Consider the following 19,551-nt stretch of genomic DNA (forward strand, 5'->3'; position numbering starts at 1 on the left):
TCGACGACTCTTGTTATAAATCATCAGAAGACATTTGTACAACGTCGCCACAACTCGTGTAGATGCAAGAAAAACCGACCGTTCTTCATAATCCTTCAGTGACCTGATTACTATTTGCCATGTAACATTATTCGGTATTAATTTATCAAATAGCATATACTTTTCCACTTGTGAAATTCCCCCTCCGACACACGATGTTATGGCAATAGTACACTGAGACACCGAGGTCGTGACTTACATCTGCAAGATGATACCACCAATCATATTTAATACGGATATATATTTATTTGGGCGAATTAAAAAAAATCCATAGTCATCACGTTAAATAGTTTCGTTTTCCATCCCTTATTTTGGTGATGCAAATAAAACAGATTGCTATTACATAGCAGCGAATATCTCATACTATTTTGTTCCATGTCAGGCTGATTTATTCCTTACGTTGCAAAGACGATCATAAAACATATAAAATTTATTCTCTCGGTATTTAGTGTGGTATTTACAAGAGACCGTGGATAGATAGACGTGTGTAATATTACATCGTCAACTGGGAATGTAAAATCCATGGTATATTGTTTGCTTAACCACAAGGCCCTGACATCAATTGGTAAGTCCGATCAGAAGGTCATATTAAATATATAGTATCAAATCTTCAACTGTTTGGTTATTGGTGTGTATTCACACCTGTGTAGACGACCTCAGATTATCGCCACGGCATGAATCAAACTCAACATTCTAATACAACTGATGCTTGCACGTTGGGGTGTAGGTAGGTACGCCATGCACATGCCATGCACATGCCATGCACTTAGGCACGCATGATTTATCACCGCGATCTAATTATTAGTTAGAGTAAGGTTCTGTTTTCGTGTAACCCTACCACCCTATGGGTGTGCACTGTGCAGACATATTCTTTTGGCTGAAAATGTGCGCAGATGCGGCCCACAATTTTGTACGCCCATATTTTGCATGTAGTTTCTCCAACTACAATCGATCGAATTCGAAGGTACCATGGCCCCGCACCCGTTATCTATGTTTGCAGAAGATATTTTCCCTTCATAGAAAGAACTCAACCTCGAAAATTTTGGTGACGTTTCGCTGAGCCTGTACATAGCGCCACCAGCCGGATGGCGCAACGACATTCGCTTGCAATGCTTGGGATATGAGAAATGGCTGGCTGTGATAACAGTCGTGTGCTGTATGGGTCTGGGGGACGGAATGGTGAAGGTAAATTTCACATACTATGGTGTACTACATTTGTGAATCAAGGTAAAAGGTCCGGGTGACCCCAAACATTGCGTCAACGCGATATTTCATTTTCGAATTTCTAATCACGGGTAGGTAGGGACCTAGGGGGTAGTAATGGCCTGTATAGAAATGGCTAGTATAGAGAACTGTCAGTCCGTATTCTGTCGATAAACTGTTGTTATGTGCTTGATCATACTTTTTATCATACTACTCAGATTATTCACATGTAAGTTTACTAGGAATCAAATCAATACCATCCATCACGTCTCCCTAATACCCATCTGATTGTTCATTATGAATCGCAATGTCTTTTTGACACATCCTACACAAATACGATGTACTTAATTGCAGTATCGACACGTGATAATGCTGAAACAGCTATAAAAAATATGAAGTAACCTGTTCAGCTTCTTTGACCTTTCCCAGCTCGGAAAGCACAATGCCGCTGTTCAAGTAAGCTACGGCGAGCGTCTTCCGAAACCGAATGGCCAAGCGATACCTATTGAGAGCTTCGTGATATCGGTTCTGTTCTTGATAGAGCAATCCCCTGAAACAGGGAATGGCGATTACACCCCTTCTTGCAAGACGTAGCACACTGTTATTCGCGCTCGCCGCCGCGGATAGATACCGATGATGGTGCTGCTTCCACTAGCGCACCCTTACTGGCAGCAAGAATTGGCCTCTACGCCAGATCGTATGTCAATGCATATAAAGTCTAGCCAGGTAGAACGAAGGTAGTATCAATGCAGACGACCAGAATTTTATGGGCATATATAGTAGCATTTATAGTCAGCAATGGGAACGATGCTAGTATAGCGGGAACCAGAGCGGGGCTGGATATCCGGCCTGATTTTTTCCAATTTTATCCCGATCCGGATCGAACCCGGATTCATATTATATCTGATTTTGCCGGAGTCGGATCGGGGTAGCATTCGTACGTTTCGTATACCGTGAGATTCGTTATTAAGGCTGTTGATTAGAATCACTGCTGTAACTACCTACCGAACACCAGTAACCAATACAAACCTGTAGGTTTTCCATTGTCATGGTTCTTTTGTTTCAGTATTCAATATACAACCTGAACCCGTACCGTTGCCGTATGATCTATTCCAATTGCTTTTGTAGTTTACTAGAAACAGGTACACGTGCATAGGGCTGGGCAAAATCGAGTGCCTGAGTGATTCGATTCTGAATATACTCTGTCTCGTATGTTGCGACACGGACAATCAAGGTTTCAAGGCTTCATCAGTGGAAAATAGTATCAAAGCTATTTAATCCTCGTTAGTAAAATTACTTTCAGTTGCGAGGAGCGTATAATTTCAGTACTCGAAAAAACGTATTTTACTACTCGACTCGAATCATTGTGCCCAGCACTACTCATGTATGATTTTGATTATTATTGAAGTTTTCCGGATGATATATCGGTCATTTTAAGAATCCGGCCTAGGAGTTGGACCAGAGAATTTGTCGATGCGCCCTGCACTAGTTCATCATTGATGATTTATGTCGACAGGTGGCGCTAAAGAGTCTAGTAACCCAAGTGGATGTACGCTCGATCTCTCTAAATCTGAAGTCATGAAGCAATAGATAAATGTAGCCAAGCGACGGGAAGATACTTAGATCACAAAATTGGCTCTATAACCCATCACTGCCTATCGGATAGTAGCAATTGTATGTATGTCGATCGAAAGCTATAATCTGCTTTGGTATCGTACCTTTTAATGTTGACTCACATCGATTAATATGCATGCATTGCATATTGTATATTTCTGCAGGAACGAATAGGTCAGTATAGGTCGGTCTATCTTATGTATTAATGTTTTGCTCCCACGATAAATGTGATTTGTCATAAAAGCAATTTTCTTAGGAGTCTATTTCATCTCTTTCCGTTATTACGAACAACTCCAAGTCTGTTTGATTTTCCAGTTATACAGGGGAGGGTTTGTTTCCATTGCAAACATAAAAATCTTCTATTTAGCTTGTAATTTATCTTTGGAGAAAACCATAATCACGCGCGAGCGACGAAAAGGCTACGCAACGTGCGCGCATGGCTACCCAGCTGCAAAAGACCCAAAACAAGTTTTGAATGGGTCACATCGGAGAATAAGCGGAATGTTTTCCGGCCGAGGAGCTGAATGTTTACGCCGCTTTACAGTCGGTTGAGTCGATGATTCGACAACTCATGTGGGGCTTTCTGAGTTAACCCCTTCCTCGCAAATATTTCGGAAACCGCACCTTCAATTGATCTGAGCTGTCCGGCAAGAGTTAAAGTAACTGCGAATTTGGTTAAGGTTAGCTGATTCAGTTAAGAATAGGAGATTCCGCAGCTACGTGTTTGACAACATACATTCTGATCAATCTGTGGCACGGACCTGTAACTTAATTTTATCGCTAACGTGTTCTGTTTTAAGCGACAGCAGCTGATGAATGATAAAATATTCTTCGGCAGTAAAACTGCGAGACAAATGATTCACGAGTGCGCCAAAGAAAAAAACTTAATTCACCGTGTTGGTACATGTGTCCAATAATCCGAAACTAACCGATGGATATATATTTATATAGTTATACGGACGCAGGACGCAGCTGCTTCTCAAGGAACAAAAATTCATGCTATGTTTTCGCTATTAGAAGGCACGTGGTGGAGAGCTCCGTTAGTCTCTTAAAAATTGAACTAAATGATGAAATTGTTTATTGAGTTTAGAGCGTGATCCGTTTAAAAATAAACGGCACCCGTTACCGAAAGCGAAACGCGCAGTCACACGCGTTGCACCCCGACCTTATCTACAAATCTGCGCCGATGGTAATATATTTGGCTACACAATGCTACAACCATCCTATAATGAACCAATGTGTGGAAACATACTTCTATAAGCGCGAGTGAAGAATCAATTGGAGTCGTGATATCTTTTGCATAACATTTCAAAACAATAAGGGTGAATCCAATCGGTGACGAAATTGAGTCATATCCTGGATAAAAGCAAAACCGAAAGATAGCATCACTGTCTACTTACTCTACTTAATTATATCAGGTGTATGCTGAACGGACGAAAGATTATTCACGTTAAAAGTGGAAGACAAAATTAATTTGAGCCTTGCCGTATAGTGGAAATTGATTATGATATTTTAGTGTTTGAAATTAATGTTTGCTATATTCAATAATTATTACGAATTAAACCACGTGAGGGATTTCCAGTGCTCGTAATTGGTTATATTTCTCAAGTCGCGCCTCCGACGATGTTGTGCATCTGGTGTTTATACTTTATGATCTGTCCCTCGTGATATTCATGGTTGTGTATACAAAGGGACAACGCCATAGTGATACCAAATGTTGCGGTATTGATATTAAATATTTCATCAATTTTAATGCCATTGATATGGCTTCCAAAGTCTGCAGGAAGATTTTGACAATAGTCCGAAATCAAATTTTTATACAGATGGAACTTACTAAAATGGAAAAATATCGTTAATGATGGAAATTCACCGAGTATACAATGACGGGTATATAATTATTGTAGTCATTTCGCATTGACCGGATTATATTCATCTCTACATCCTCCCTAACGACATTACCTTGCATAAATGCCTTCGTCGTGTTAAACGCTAAGCAAGAATATTCTGAATAGCAGTGTTCACAAAGTCTTCGATCTGATCAGGACCCGGTTTTCTCGATCCAAAACTGGCTATCAGCTATCGAATATGGGTCATACGGGTTGTTTCGTATGTCAAGCAAAGGTAATTCGAACTGCGTTTCTCTGTCACTGAGGTGTGTTACACGGGGGGTACATCTATACACGTGACATATCCGAATTCCAAGTAAACGAAATTTTCTTTAGGAAAAACAGTCGATTACCGTATTCCTTCAATATCAATAGTTAGTATATTTCGTCAGAGTAGGTAACATCAATAACCTATAGCGAGATTGGATTCCGTCCGATATTTACGATTCAATGCGATGATGATCGAATTCTAAAATGTCCCTCGGTATATATGAATAGTTTCGTTTGCTTTGTATACTAACCATGCGCATTGGATCGAATGGATTTTTAATGTTAGTTATCGCATATATATTGGGCGACGACAACTTCATGACATATTTACTGCTGTTGAATAAAACAGCAAAGCTTTCCTGTCGCCAAATAAATATACCTGTCCAAAATACCGGGGGTGGGATTAAACAAGTATGTGGGCGGTATAGATATTAATGGAGTCATTTCAGCATCTCTACTCCTTGTTAATCATTTGTTGAAAGGCGTAAATCGGCCAGTACTTTGGATTTTTTTCACTCACAGATTGTAATGGACGTCGGCCATATTTCCGCGCGCTGCCAGCGCATTGAGATAGCAACCTTCCGCGTCTTTAATCCTACCGGATTCTTTCATCACGTTCCCGAGATTAGACCAGGATTTAGCGGGCGACGTTGAAATGCCCGACCTGAAAAGGGGATTAATACTGAGTGTGCGCCACTTTGGTGAATTTGCTCGACACGGTTTCCATACTGCAGTACAAACAAAGGCATGGGGCGCTTTATAATGGATATATTACTAAGCAAAATAATGAAAGCGCGAGACTTGAAAATACATCCTGTATCGGAGGTTTTGGCTGATTTCAAATTGGGTCTTGGAATTTTATAATATGATTATTATCGGACGACTTCATTCACACAAACTCCCATTCTGCAGCATCGTTTGATTTCACGCGTCCTTCTCAGATTATTTTCCGCCTCGTTGTCGCACGGCTATCTTTCTCTCTGCACGCTATAAACGTAAAAATTGTGTAATCTACCGATTTTCACCCCGCCGCAAGATGCAAATAAAGTCATCAGCACCGGTACAATATGTTGCTTTCACATCCGTTCCATGCAATTGGCGCAATAGTAAAAACATGGTGCACGTAAGCATAGCCCACCGCACTCACCCCTGGCATATATCTCCGTAAGGGTTGGTGTCCTAGAAATAGCCGATAGTCTGATTCACACCTTACGCTAAGGAGGTAATATGGTGAATACACCTATTCTCCACCCATGCATTTACATTGCGTGGCTTTTATACGCAATCCGCAGTCACAACTAGTCCAGCGATGAGGGAAGACCTGACTCAGGTCTACAAGGCCTAAGTTATTGTACGCCACTTCATATATAGCTGCTAGTCTTCTACAGTTGGCAGTCAGAATAGTGTATGAGCCTGCTTTACGTATTAATTGAGCGATTGACAATACAATGGAATGATGATAACTTGCGAACGCACCGGTACAAATGATATTGGTCTTGCCAGTCGAGGTTCCGATGAGTAGTGCGTATCGCAAGCAGCATCAATGCAATGATTTGCAGCCAGAAGCTGACTCGTGAGATGCTGAAATAAAGATTTATGTGTGGTTATCGAGAAAAGATGTCAGAGGCATGATGGCTTTCTTCTGGCCTGTTCTTGAATATTGCGGATTGGAAATATGTTGTAGATGCCTGATCGGTAGATTACTGGATTGATGTCATATTGTATATCAGGGATATCTAAATATATCCCTGTTGTAAATAGGGTTGCATTTAAAGCAAAATTCAATTTGAAACAAACATGGTAGAAACAAGGCCCTTGTTTGCAACATTTTTTTCAAGCCATGGCGTCACGAATATTCACGTGTGACGTCATAGTAGATTGACATTGACAATTGAAAATAGAGGGTAAATATAGCTCTTTTGGCGAAATATTTGTACTATTGCTGTTAAATCGACTATTTTGAGGGTTCCAACCATCCCATATCGATTTACGTCGGCTGTATCGCGTGGTAATTGTCCGTACGCTCATACAGCATGTTTTGTGGAAAGTATTTACCCAATTATGGCATAATTTTACAACTTGAAAAAAAAAATGAAAAGGCCCTTGTTTAAAACACTGTTTAAAACATGTTTCAAAATGAAGTGTTTTAAAACACCGTTTGTTTTAAATGCAATCCTAGTTGTTAATGGATATAATCTATAAAAATTCAACTACAGGTTGCATCTCTGTAATTTAAGGTTTGAATCACATCCGGATCCTCTGAATTTTTCGTCACGGATTGACTGATTGACTGAAGATTGATGAATAAATTGAATATGGATGCATTTACAACGTCTGGTTTCAAGTGACCCGTTCATCTATACTCGGTACTCTTCACGCAATGATATAATTCTGATTTTACCTTGGGAATTGCCTTTTCCATCTTTTATTACTGAGATGATCCACGCAGAATTGCCATCCGTAAATGACCAGTATGCAAAATCCAGCACTCGGCAAATACAAAATGCGCTCGGCGATGATGAAACCAACGTAGAAGAACAAGTTCGTGACCGGCAAGAACGGAATCACTGCGAATGCGAAACCCATTATCGCAACATTTACTGCATTGGGACTGAATGTAGTATTTTGTTTGCGACGGTTCACAGGAAAGGGGCGCTGCCGTGATGTAGCATAAGAGAACGATGCAGGCACGTCATCATCATACGCTTCCTCGCTGCTTTCCGTTGCATAACCAGAACTTTGAGTAGACTCCGCTTTTTCGTAATTGGTCTTCGCGTCGCCCTGAACGTGTTCCAACATCAATCGCTGCAGTGTGACATCACTGGAGTGAATCTCATTGTCGAGGTCACGAGGGAGAAATTTTTCAACAGTGTGAAAACATACGCCTTCGTCTGCCTGGAAATCGGTCCGCAGCAGGCTTTTGAGATTATTTGGTGATGTCATCATGTTTATATTGGCGTTGGTGATGTTTTTCTGAGGTGAGTTTTGCTTTCTGCAAAGGTGATAATTTCTTTCGCGCGACATAGTCTGTGTTGAAGTTTCGAGGATACTGTCTCTATACCGAAGTTTAACCCATAGGGAGTATAATAAAACGGCAAGTAAAACGTAAAAAATAGCTGTATATAAATTCCGTGAGTCCGTAATGGATTCTATTAATGAGATTCCACCCCAATCGTAGCTGAGTGTCGCCGGAAACAAGACCAGCATCACGTTACAGAAAATCAAATAATGAAAAGTCAGGCATCTTGTTAGAAGAGATTCGCTCGCGCTGGCTGGGTTGTCGCTGGATGAGAAGGAAGGGGTGGCAGACCCCTGGGAATATAGCACCCACGGAAGAACACGCAAAGAAATGATAATAAATGTTGACGCGACGAGCCGCCAGATTCTGTTTCTTAGACATCGATGATGGAAGTTCCCCTGAGCAAAAATAAATATACAATAAAAATAATTATGTATTAGGCTAATGCCTTATTAACTTTCTCATAATACTCAAAACCACTAGCACTAGGTGAAAATAATCAACTATTATATTTCTTATGTATTGGTTTAGAAGATTTGATCATACCATTTGCATTAGCTGCTTACGTTCAGTAACTTGGCAAGTACAAAATATAACCTATATTCTATCAAAATGCGGAAATCTTACACAGATCTATTTTGGGCAGCACATGGAGCGGCGTCAATGTGACCCATGAGCTTTCTAGTTTGCCCATGTCTGTTCCAAGCCGTCGTAAAGATTCGACACAGGTATATATGTTGTCTCGAGAAAGATCGATATCAATTTGTGAAGACTCAGTTGAAATATTTTATATCGGTTAAACGTCATTGTAACAGCAAGGTATAGGCAGTATTGCTTCCTCAATTAAAGGGTCCCGAAATATATTCAGAGTGATCATAAAAGAAGAACAATGATATAGTTTTATCGACATAAACGAATATCGATCGCCAGATCTTAAAATCATATATTCTGCCATGAGATTGAAATATATTCAAATATATATATAGTGCTTCATGTCGGTTCTTCTCGCGCCCTGGTATCACCAAATATAAGGACCGATAATCGTTTTATTCAAACCTAAATTTACTGGCCACTGGGTATATATCCATGGATGCTAAAATTGTTGCATGAACCATTTGTGGGCATGTATTGCTTGTGACGTTAAATTAGATCCGCTTTGGCTTCCTTTCACGGGGATCGTTCACGGGTGGATACGTCCAAAGAAGACACCGACGTAATGCTTTAATACAGGAGCATAATGCAAATTCGAAGTAGTCAGTTTTCAAGAACTAATGTGCCTTTGCAAGTGACTGAAATGATCAAATCAAATACCCAAATAAGAAGTTTCAAGAACGTATTTTGCGATGAGAGGCCGCAGGACATAAAATCGAGGTACATGTGGTTACAATAATTTTACTAATGAAATTGATGCAGACCTATACAATTGCATATATAGGTCTGTATCGGACAATCGCAATAATTTACGCGATGACAGAATGGTCGGTTATGACTTACAATGCGTATATGCTGTATGTCTTTCCTATACTTGTATTCATTTAGTAAGGGGATTGGTTGTGCGCATATTACATTTACTTACCTTGGTAAATAAAACTTTGAAAATAGAAATGATTCCAAGATTAGACCGCCACCAAATATCATATGCAATACAAAGTGGCAAGGCAGCGAACCCCGTTTCTTTACTGAAACTTGCAAGCAGACCAAAAATAATCGTCATCCCTTCCATGGCACAACCTTTCGATACGGAGGACAGACCTCCGCCAGGTTCAGGATTATAATTGTTCGGAACGCAGTCTGACTTCCAAAAGCCATCAGAACTAGCCTGACGCTTTTGAGCCCGTGGTGATAAATTAGTCTTTTGGGCTTTTCTTTTGTTTCTCCTGTCCCTACAGTCGTTGCGACGGACAGGGCTGTCGTTGAGGCTAATTGATGACGTATTGGCGTCCGGTTTATTCAAAGTAATATGTTGCGAGTCGAGATTGTCGCAGTGATATCCGTAACAGAGTAATGCTGGAATGAGTACAGAACACGATACGGTAGCAACTCCAAATCAAACAGTCTTGAGATATTACGAATACTCACTAGCAAACACGAATAACGCTGATAAAATGTCCGCTCTTCCCACTATACCTGCCACCGCTTCAGTGTGTATAGGATGGATCGCGAAATAAATGCCTGTTCAGAAGTTTGAACTGTGGTTAATTACGCGAAATAAGCGTAAACGCCCACATGCCTTCTGCTATCATCAATGCTAATATGTATATACCCAGCAATATCGTTTCGAAGTAACATGTAAAACAAACTTTCTTATCAAATTGTCGAAATTGTCGAGAAGTCGAGTCGTGATCGAGTGGAAAACTAACACGTAACGTGCGATAAGATGATCTTGACTTTATCTCAGGCAAATTCGTTGAATCTGGTGATCCTACCTGCGCCCAGGGACAATTCGAAATTCTTCTTGTGCCCACAGAAAATACGCTGCTTTATGAAGGTTACGAATAGCCACGTGGCAATCGCATGGAGAATTACATTGAACATATGATATGACCAAGGCTTTAATCCAGAAATAGCGAAGTTCATTCTGTAAAATTTAACGGAAATATGTTATTAGATCCCCATCACCCGTAAAGACTCATTGCAATTAAGGGAGTGAGTTCAAAGTAAAGACAAATTCGCAACTGATAGTATAAAACAAGCGTTTCAAACTTTTAAAAGCGGTAAAGGTTCACATTTTCAGTTTCGTAAAGAAACACAGGCCACGGGATTGCTATACCTAGACATGTGTCGTCTAAAAGTTCGCTAATAATCCTCCAGCCAGAACTTTCAATCCTGTCATCCAAGCCTTGCGTAGCGTGATGGCGTGGCCATGATTAAACAAGATGGAAATCTAATTTCGGTGACGATTTACTACTGTGTACAGTTTGCACACGGTGACGTAACATAACATATGACAATGTGACATGTAATTTTGTCGTATATACACATACACATTCCGAAACGCAATACAAATTGCAACTCACTCAACCACCATTTCTACACAACTCAATATGATGTTTCTGCGTAAAGTTAGAGCAGCAAGTGCTAATTACCATACTGCACAAGTAAGTAGACAATGTACCCAATTAAACATATGAACGAAGTTTAATTACAAAACATACCAGAGCCCCGGGTAAAATTACGCGAAACAATCTGTCACGCTTCGACTACCAGCAACTTAGGTGATGCCGGGCATTGGGGCCTAATGCTACAATGATAGTTTCATAAGCAATCCATGGTGCTATTGAACTGGTGATAGAAAGAAAGGCTCCCAACCTGAATGTGAGTGTAGTAACGGGTCTGAATGACTTGTGGCTTCCAGAATGAGTCATCGGGGTTCCCCAGTAGTCGTTGTGCAAGAGACTCACGATGGGCGTGATGGAATGGACATCCAAATTTGTCACGATTGCTCGGCTGTAATCGGAGAAGTTTATTCACTTATTTGTTCGACATCAAAAGGAAGTGGCTCCCATTTGGGTAGGCCATATTCGCGCAATTTTTTGAATGTTAATTATTAAGCTTACTCACCGCCGTATTGTAAAATTTGGTCAAACTTTATATGAAGCAAAATACTGAGTTTATGCTCAAAATTGAAATGCGACTACAAACACCATCGGAAAAATACTGCAGTTAAGGACTACAATTCCACCGACTTATAACGATTCCTAGGTTTAATGGAACTTTGCATAGGACAATATCCAGTCCAAGAATGGACCCAATACAATTATGAGTTGTCTGGAATAATAGATCGACAGCAGTCATGAGGACTGTGTACAATGTACTTGTACATAGAATCACCGGGAATATCACTGGGAGTTTAATCGAAATGAACGATTTTAATATGACTTCTCAAGTGCACAAAGGACGAAACCATAAGACATCAGTGGCAGTCCGGATTGTCCGAGGAGAACTTGAAGTGGCCGGCGACAGATATATACCGGAAATCGAGGACTTCTAGAAAGTCACCGTTCCATGATATAACAACTAAAGGGCCCTTAGCTGGAATATTTTGTTATAAGCAGTGTGCCAATGAAAATATCCTTGACTTTGTTTCTATAGTACGGCTCACAGAATCGAACGCTCAACCATGCGGCATCCACAAAAGATTTGAGATGTATGGCCTGTTCAAATCCTATATTCCTTATCCATTATGTATTGAGAGAGAGGTAAATGACTAAAACAACGAACAAAAATAACAACCTCAGAATGTTTACCTAAGATTGTAAGTCCTACTGTTCTACTGGTCAAATACGAATATCATATGGGACTGCAAATTTACAATCGTGCGCTGGTCGTGCCGACAAGCATTATTTCTATTTCAGTTTCAAAAACTTTCGTAAGATATGGCTGCATTCTCTTTTTGATATATTCATTGACAAATCGGCGGATTGAATAAAAATATCGCCACTGATGTATTTCATTTTATAAGAATTGTTACTCATGAAATAAAGCTGGACCTGAATCAGCATGGAAGTACATTGCGTATCTGTGACAGGCATAATTATAAGCGCATGTCTTATTTAACAGCTGTCGCACAGTTGTAGTCGTCCAATGTGATTTAAATCGCATATTCTTGGGAATTGATTAGTGAGACGTGCCATGATAGTATGAATAAAAATGTTCTTCACCGAATGCTTGGTGACCAAAAATGCAAGTGCATTCGAAACAAAAATATAAGATGCGTGGGAATTGCTTGCACTCGCCATGCACTGGTCTCAGAGGAGTTGACAATATTTATTTTAGGCATGTCCATGGGAACTTGGAAAAGTCTTTGGATGACAATACATGTATGTACGACTATACGTGTCGAGTTCATTGATTACATAGTAGGTATTATTTCAGCAGCAAGTACGAACGATATATTCTTCTGCCGCAAGCAAATTAAGTTATGCGTTTGGTAGCTGCATTTCTTAATCGCTAAGAAAAGTATACTGAATTAATATAGTAAATTACTATTCACACACCTGACATACGTGCTGTGCCGTTTACGATCCTTGATGGATATCAATTGAGCCTTACAATAATGTGGTAAATTTCGTCTAATACAGCCATTTTCAATGTTCAGCTTGCGCGTCAATCGCGACTCAAGGTTAAAGTTAATCGGGTTACGGCGATTGTCACAAAATGGCGCGTTCTGTTGGACAAACTAACCACCGCAATTGCGAAGGATGCAATTCCAAATTCCTAAAGATACTACTTCGTATAGAAGCTGAAAGAATGTATTTTATCAAATTGAATATTCCTGAAAATTTTGTCGCGCTTTGAGCCTAGAACGACATTGGGCCGTGTTATAAGTCGGCATCTCAGGAATAATACGAAAGAATATCAGCCTGGCGCAAAATTACTAATGAGTAGGGCAAGTTTTGTTGCAGTTAAATCCGTGGAAAGATGAACTTATTTTTGAAAAAAGTTGCAAAAGTTGCATTTTGACCACATTTTGCTCGGTTGACTAAGAAAAGGTCAACTTCACAGATTGACTAAACAAAAAGTCAATTTTCCAACCCAGCTCCCGAAATACCCGTAGAAGCGTTACTTCGATGCTGAGTTGCGGTGTTTCAGTCGATTTTGGCCGTGTAGTCCACCAAAATCGAAAATACTTTCATGAAAAATCGAGAAAGTTGCAAAATGTTGCAAAAAGTTGCACGAAAAAAATGGACAAAAGTAGCAAAAAGTTGCACTATAAGATTCCTTCAAACAGCTTAAAACAGCATTCTACATATCTTACGAGTATTTAGGAAGCTGCCGGAAGCTGTAGAAAAAAGTTGCAAAAGTTGCAAAAACTTATGCCCTACTAATGAGTAATAACTCGCTATATATATCAACGCCAAAACAGCAATGTGTTGCAATTGTAGACTTTCGTGCGATGGAACGTTTTTCCCGTAGCCATTTCACGATAATACTATTGTCAGTTCTGGGATTCCAAAATAGGGCCTCATAAAATCCGTTGATACCAGGCCTAGATCACAGATTCAAAAGTTCCGATATGGTATTTTCGTTGGGCCCTTTAAATGAATAACAAGATTATAGTTTCTGCCAGTAACCACCACATCGGCTAGCGGAAACACAGACCACCTGAATATATGAACATGAACAATGAATATCGATCAAACGACACTGCGGCATGACAACCCTCATCATTTATTAGGGATGGAAAAATTACAACTTGCATAGCCTTACCACATTCAAAGAAATGCCAATGACGACTTGAAATGAAAATTATGATTGACAAGTATAAACTGAAAAGCTAGTATCTAGATCAGTGGTTCCCAACGTGGGCGATATCGCCCCCCAGGGGGCGATTTGGCGATCTAGGGGGGCGAAAATGACGAAGGGGGCGATAGGGGGGCGAAAATGAACAAAGGGGGCGACGGGGGGCGAAAATAGCGAAGGGGGCGATAGGGGGGCGATGACGCGTCAAAACGGCTGACCTTTTTTTTTTTTTTTTTTTTTTTTTTTTAGTCATCCACCTAGCAATTCGGAGAGAAAAAAACGTTATTTTCAGCTCTGAGCGGAGAAAGATGACCTTTTTTTTTTTTTTTTTTAGTCAACCCGCCGGTGATTACAGTCTGTATGCCCAATTATCGGTGCACAAAATTTGGGGGGCGATGATCGGTGTTGACCTTGAAAAGGGGGCGATGGGTCGAAAAAGGTTGGGAACCACTGATCTAGATGGAATGACGCACGTCATTCATTAAAGAGTAGGCTACTCCACGCTAAGGAGGGGCCCTATTCATGAGGATATTTCGGTTGCACACATCATAATTAGTAACATTGATCACAACACAATGCTCAGGCTGGCGCGAGTATTACCGATAATCGTGTAACGTGATAAAAGTAACGAGACGTGGTTCAACGGTGAATGAAAAGTATGATTTTTCATTAAATCTATAACTTGTGTCATCAATATTTAATGTAGGGAAGTTGAATTGGTTGAATGGATATCTAACGGTAATAACATCAAGATATAAAAATAATTACATGAAACATATACTAATTTGCGGGTCTCAAATTACGATGCGCAAACCTTCGGGTTTGGGCCCAATGTACAAGGCTCTAATTCGCCTCATGCATGTATTTCACGTGTGCAACAATACTGTTCGATGTGATGTGCATGTCGTGTGTAAATGAAATTTGCGGGGACATATATTAAGGGCGGAATCGGGGCCCCGGCGGAATGCTACAGAATATGTTTTTCTATATCTACGCTTCTAGCATCGATATATCGCAGTTGCACTTGAGGTCTAAAACGGTAATATGCAAGTGTGGTCAGCAATGTTCCCTCTAAGCTGCGCACGTGCGCAATTTCACAGTGCTGACACGGTCTCTGCGCACAAAACATCCGAAGTGATGACCATTTTTTAGTCGTTACGCACTGTTGTCCAAGGGACCGCGCAGTGAGTTGGTGAGTGCGCGCAGACTGGTAAAAAATTAGAGGTAACATTTGTGGTCAGTACAGTCCTGCAGACTATAGATAGTCGAGAATCCGCATAAATATATCCAAAAATTATTTTATAATAATTGAGCCTTCAGGTTACACGATTTTCGGGTCACTGATTTCAGATTTATTTATTTTGTACCTTAGTATTATTATTACTATTATTGATTGCTCAGAATGAAACAATGTGGCGCTTATCACCTTAACGGTCCGGTGCGCCATGATCAAAATCTAGCTATCATTCATCAGCTCCGCTCTTTTTGGGCTTGGTATGGCGCTCACTAAACGTCACAATTTAGATAAAAACAAAACTGTAATTGTTGAGACATAGACAATTACGCACACCCGTGAGGAAAAGGAAAATCTTAGTCAACACTACAAACAGTACTACCTTATTTTGTTTGTGAATTAAACGGATTACAGTTCGAGGGTAAACTCATCTCGCCACGGGAAATTTTCCACAGCAAGTCAATTTATTCCGTATCGCGAAGCCCATGCGCAGTGCAGTCTACACACACATACGAATGGCAATATATATCGGGTTTACGACTTCTCGAAATGCATTTTTTGCACCAGAAAAATACGTTCAAGTTTGCATGAAACTAACCGCCGATTACACTGAAGTCAACAGTGAAAGAATTACGAATATGCGTCCGAAATAACGTCATAACAGTCATCCTGAAATATGATTGACAGACAATATTCCATCGGTAGACGTATCGTATTTTTAAAAATGAAGGCTCATGTAAAGGTAGCCGCGTAGCTGTCAATTATATTTGAACGATCTTTCTTATTCACGTTCTCGCGATGCCATAACGTACGATATTCTTTCGTTCCACCTCCATAACAAATAGGTAGGGAGCCTGAGAATTTAACGGGATTAGAAACCCTTGCGTGGACCGATAGAGCAGGGTGTTGGTAAACACCAATATTAAATTGGGTCGCTGAGATAAATGAGGTGATGAATAATCGTGAGACATACATAAAGGAAGGATTAAGGTCTCGCAAAGTGATGTGATAACGCGAAACCTTCTTTACAATGTTTGTTCCAGATGGTTCCGTTCCAGATACACAAAGACAAGTAGGGAATTCAAACACTGCAATGCATCACCCAAAGTTATCCCTTTCCCCCGTAATGAGAACGCCTTGTCAAGCCGTCAATTCGTTACCTGATCTAATTTTGAGTTTATACAAATCATTATTCACAGCCCTCGTACAGAGCCACGATTACCGTGCCATAAGGAAGAGTACTGCACTGGGCGGGTAATGCATTGCTTGTTACATGTTTAATTGAATTACGCACCTAACGTTGGATTTTGATGTACAAACGCTGTCATTTTTGATGCGATAACGCCCTGTGATTTGATTTGAGGGAGAGGATGCGCCCGGATCCGAATGACATGATGCGACTGATCGATACTAATCATATATCAAGTATTTGTAAAGTTATAAGGATCAAAATTTGAACATGGAAACTTCGGGCTCACATTAATTCAATCGCGCCCTGAACAAGATCATTAATAAGAGAATGCTCCAATGTCTTTTTTGTTTGTTTTGTTTTATGAATACTGCCTGTGAAAACGCTGATGCCTGAATTACACTCAACAAACAAGAACTTACGATTAAACATTTCACATTTTCGAATCATTTTTCAACGTTCATACTAAACAAATTCATACGTCTATAATGTATACATAGCTCTATAACATGACTTATTTCGTTTATGTACGTCAGACTAAGGAATATAAGGTCGAAGCATGGGTAATTTTAGAAAATTAGACGCATTCAACGGCGCTTTAGACTGTTGTCCGAGTAATTTTCCTCTCCAACGAATAAGCACGAGTAATGGTGGTGTGATCAAGGGGGACTTAAAAGAGAAATATGGAAAAATCCGCCTATGATCCAATACGTTACCTAATCCCATTGAAGATACTTCAAAGGACCACATGAGTCGTTATGCCATGCAATGGTTGTGACAGTTTTGTGTTGTCTAGAGAGACGTCTTACCATATAGTCTCAAATACTGCCCAGTCTCAAATACTGCTTCGTTTGCAAACACTGCAAACGATCATTCGGGGCCTACGATATCGTAGGCCCCGGATCATTATGTTTGAAATGCGTATTTGAGCCTCCACAATTAAATCCTTATCAAACATTTCCCATCAAAGGACTTTGTTTCAATGATTGAATAGGGAACAGCAAACAATCTGTACGCGATCAAAAGCCGTGACATGTCACTTATTGGAGATAAGACGTTTTGTATCAAAGTTGTGGAAACTTTGTAACCGAACGCCAGACATTGTTGGAAAAAATCGGAACTATTAATACGCAACCGAAGTGACGAATGGGACAATAAAAGAAATCAATAAAACGACGGTTGATTAAACAGAATATTTTGCGCGTTCGAAACCCGCTTATCTTTCTGAATTATACGGAGAGCTTGACAGGTATGCTGGGTAATTTTGTGTGAACATTCACTCTTGGGGAAAATTTCTAAAACATTAACGAAAACGTGTTTTTCTTACTTGTCATCGTATACGAAACCAGCTTCCAGAGTATTGATATAAACCAGAATCGCGAATCCAGCGGAAATCGCAGCTTCTGCGTATGGATGCATTCTGCGTTACAGCTTCAAATTCACAAGCGATAATTCAACTACATATTCGCATTTTCTGAAATGTCAAATTACAGATCTAAATATTGTCAGATTTAACATAATGACATTGCACGGGGTGCGGGTGGAGATTAGACGCGTCATTTTCACCATTTTGTCTCGATGCCTACCAGCATTTTTGAGACAGACAAATCAAATAGGCAACTGAGCATTTTCAGTTGATAGCAAACCACGGATAGCATACTGTACGGGACGCAAGCGTGAATATGACGCGAATGTAGCAAGTATCAAAACTATAAGTATCATGGTCTGCCACTATTTAGATAATTGTATTGTATATGCTATTTCACATTGAGTGTGCAATAGGCATGCCTCTTTCAAAGCGCTTTTTTCGTTCTGCTACAATATTTGTAGCAAATTGTAGGCCAAGGTGGCATTTTGATTGACTGACGTCGCTACGTCGCTCGACTCCTTTCATTCTTTCCACTGCATTACAACACTTCTTGTCGCATCTTTAATCGAAACAATTTGAATAAAAATGATGATGATGATGATGTTTTGTCCTCACTTCGTAAATAATCCTGTTTGCATACAATCGAAATTGACGAGCAATAAATCGATAACCAGGTATCACAACTTTCGACACAAACACCTATCGTACGCTACAAATACGTAAAACCTGGCCTTTTCGCCTGATCGTATTCCGTGTCAAATTTCCAACCTGCTCTACAACCGATTTCGGTCACATTGGCACAACTTTGTCTATGTACTAGATAACGTAATATACTCAATAAATTAGATTTTTGGGGTACAGGTTGATAAGCTTTAGAAGTTAAGCTGCAAATGTAGTACGATCTTGATTCCCAGGCTATAATTCCGTCTCGGCGCTAAATTTGAGATTACTTTTCTCATGTACCGTAACGTAGCGACATATTCACTAATCTACTTTTACGAAATGACTTGTCTTTGGAACGCTACCTACCTACACCATGCGATAGTGCTATTTGTCCAGCTGACTAGACGCCCGCACGAGATGCCAGTTCGGCATTCGCAATGAAGCGTATGACATCGGGTAAGCCAATGTTTCGTTTTCGATTCGCTATGATTTCGCGCTGGTGTGATCGCTCAGTGATCTTGCTCTGAACAGACGGCGTTTTAGCGACTGTAAGCGGACGTACATGTCTATTCTATAGTCACGCTAGAGGTCATATATCGTCATCAAGCATAATAGAAGTGGTGTCCGGTCAATACCGAGAAAACCATTACCGAGAATGCCATTACCGAGAATGGACACCACCGAGAATGGACATTACCGAGAATGGACACCACAGAGAATGGACATTACCGAGAATGGACACCACCGAGAATGGACATTACCGAGAATGCAATATATGCAATGCAGGCATGTTATGCATATGCACAGGTCGTGTGAGTGCAT

At 40.2% G+C, this 19,551-nt stretch overlaps 1 protein-coding gene across 1 annotated transcript in view; it reads right to left on the minus strand.

Moving 5' to 3' along the window:
- Positions 1-19,095, minus strand: part of LOC145441162 (protein O-mannosyl-transferase TMTC2-like) — a 42,011-nt gene extending 22,916 nt beyond the window's left edge. The window contains exons 1-9 of the mRNA XM_080318965.1: positions 18,025-19,095; positions 11,341-11,478; positions 10,458-10,609; positions 10,111-10,203; positions 9,608-10,038; positions 7,414-8,429; positions 6,489-6,593; positions 5,533-5,676; positions 1,645-1,792 (exon numbers count right to left, since the gene is read on the minus strand). Coding sequence (XP_080175091.1) covers positions 1,645-1,792; positions 5,533-5,676; positions 6,489-6,593; positions 7,414-8,429; positions 9,608-10,038; positions 10,111-10,203; positions 10,458-10,609; positions 11,341-11,478; positions 18,025-18,116 — 2,319 coding nt within the window. The 5' untranslated portion in view covers positions 18,117-19,095. The remainder of the gene's footprint in view (positions 1-1,644; positions 1,793-5,532; positions 5,677-6,488; positions 6,594-7,413; positions 8,430-9,607; positions 10,039-10,110; positions 10,204-10,457; positions 10,610-11,340; positions 11,479-18,024) is intronic.
- Between the last annotated feature and the right edge of the window lie 456 nt (positions 19,096-19,551).

Source organism: Botryllus schlosseri, chromosome 6 (assembly GCF_051294905.1).
Source record: "Botryllus schlosseri isolate E-star chromosome 6, Bs_hap1, whole genome shotgun sequence".
Taxonomy (NCBI): domain Eukaryota; kingdom Metazoa; phylum Chordata; class Ascidiacea; order Stolidobranchia; family Styelidae; genus Botryllus; species Botryllus schlosseri.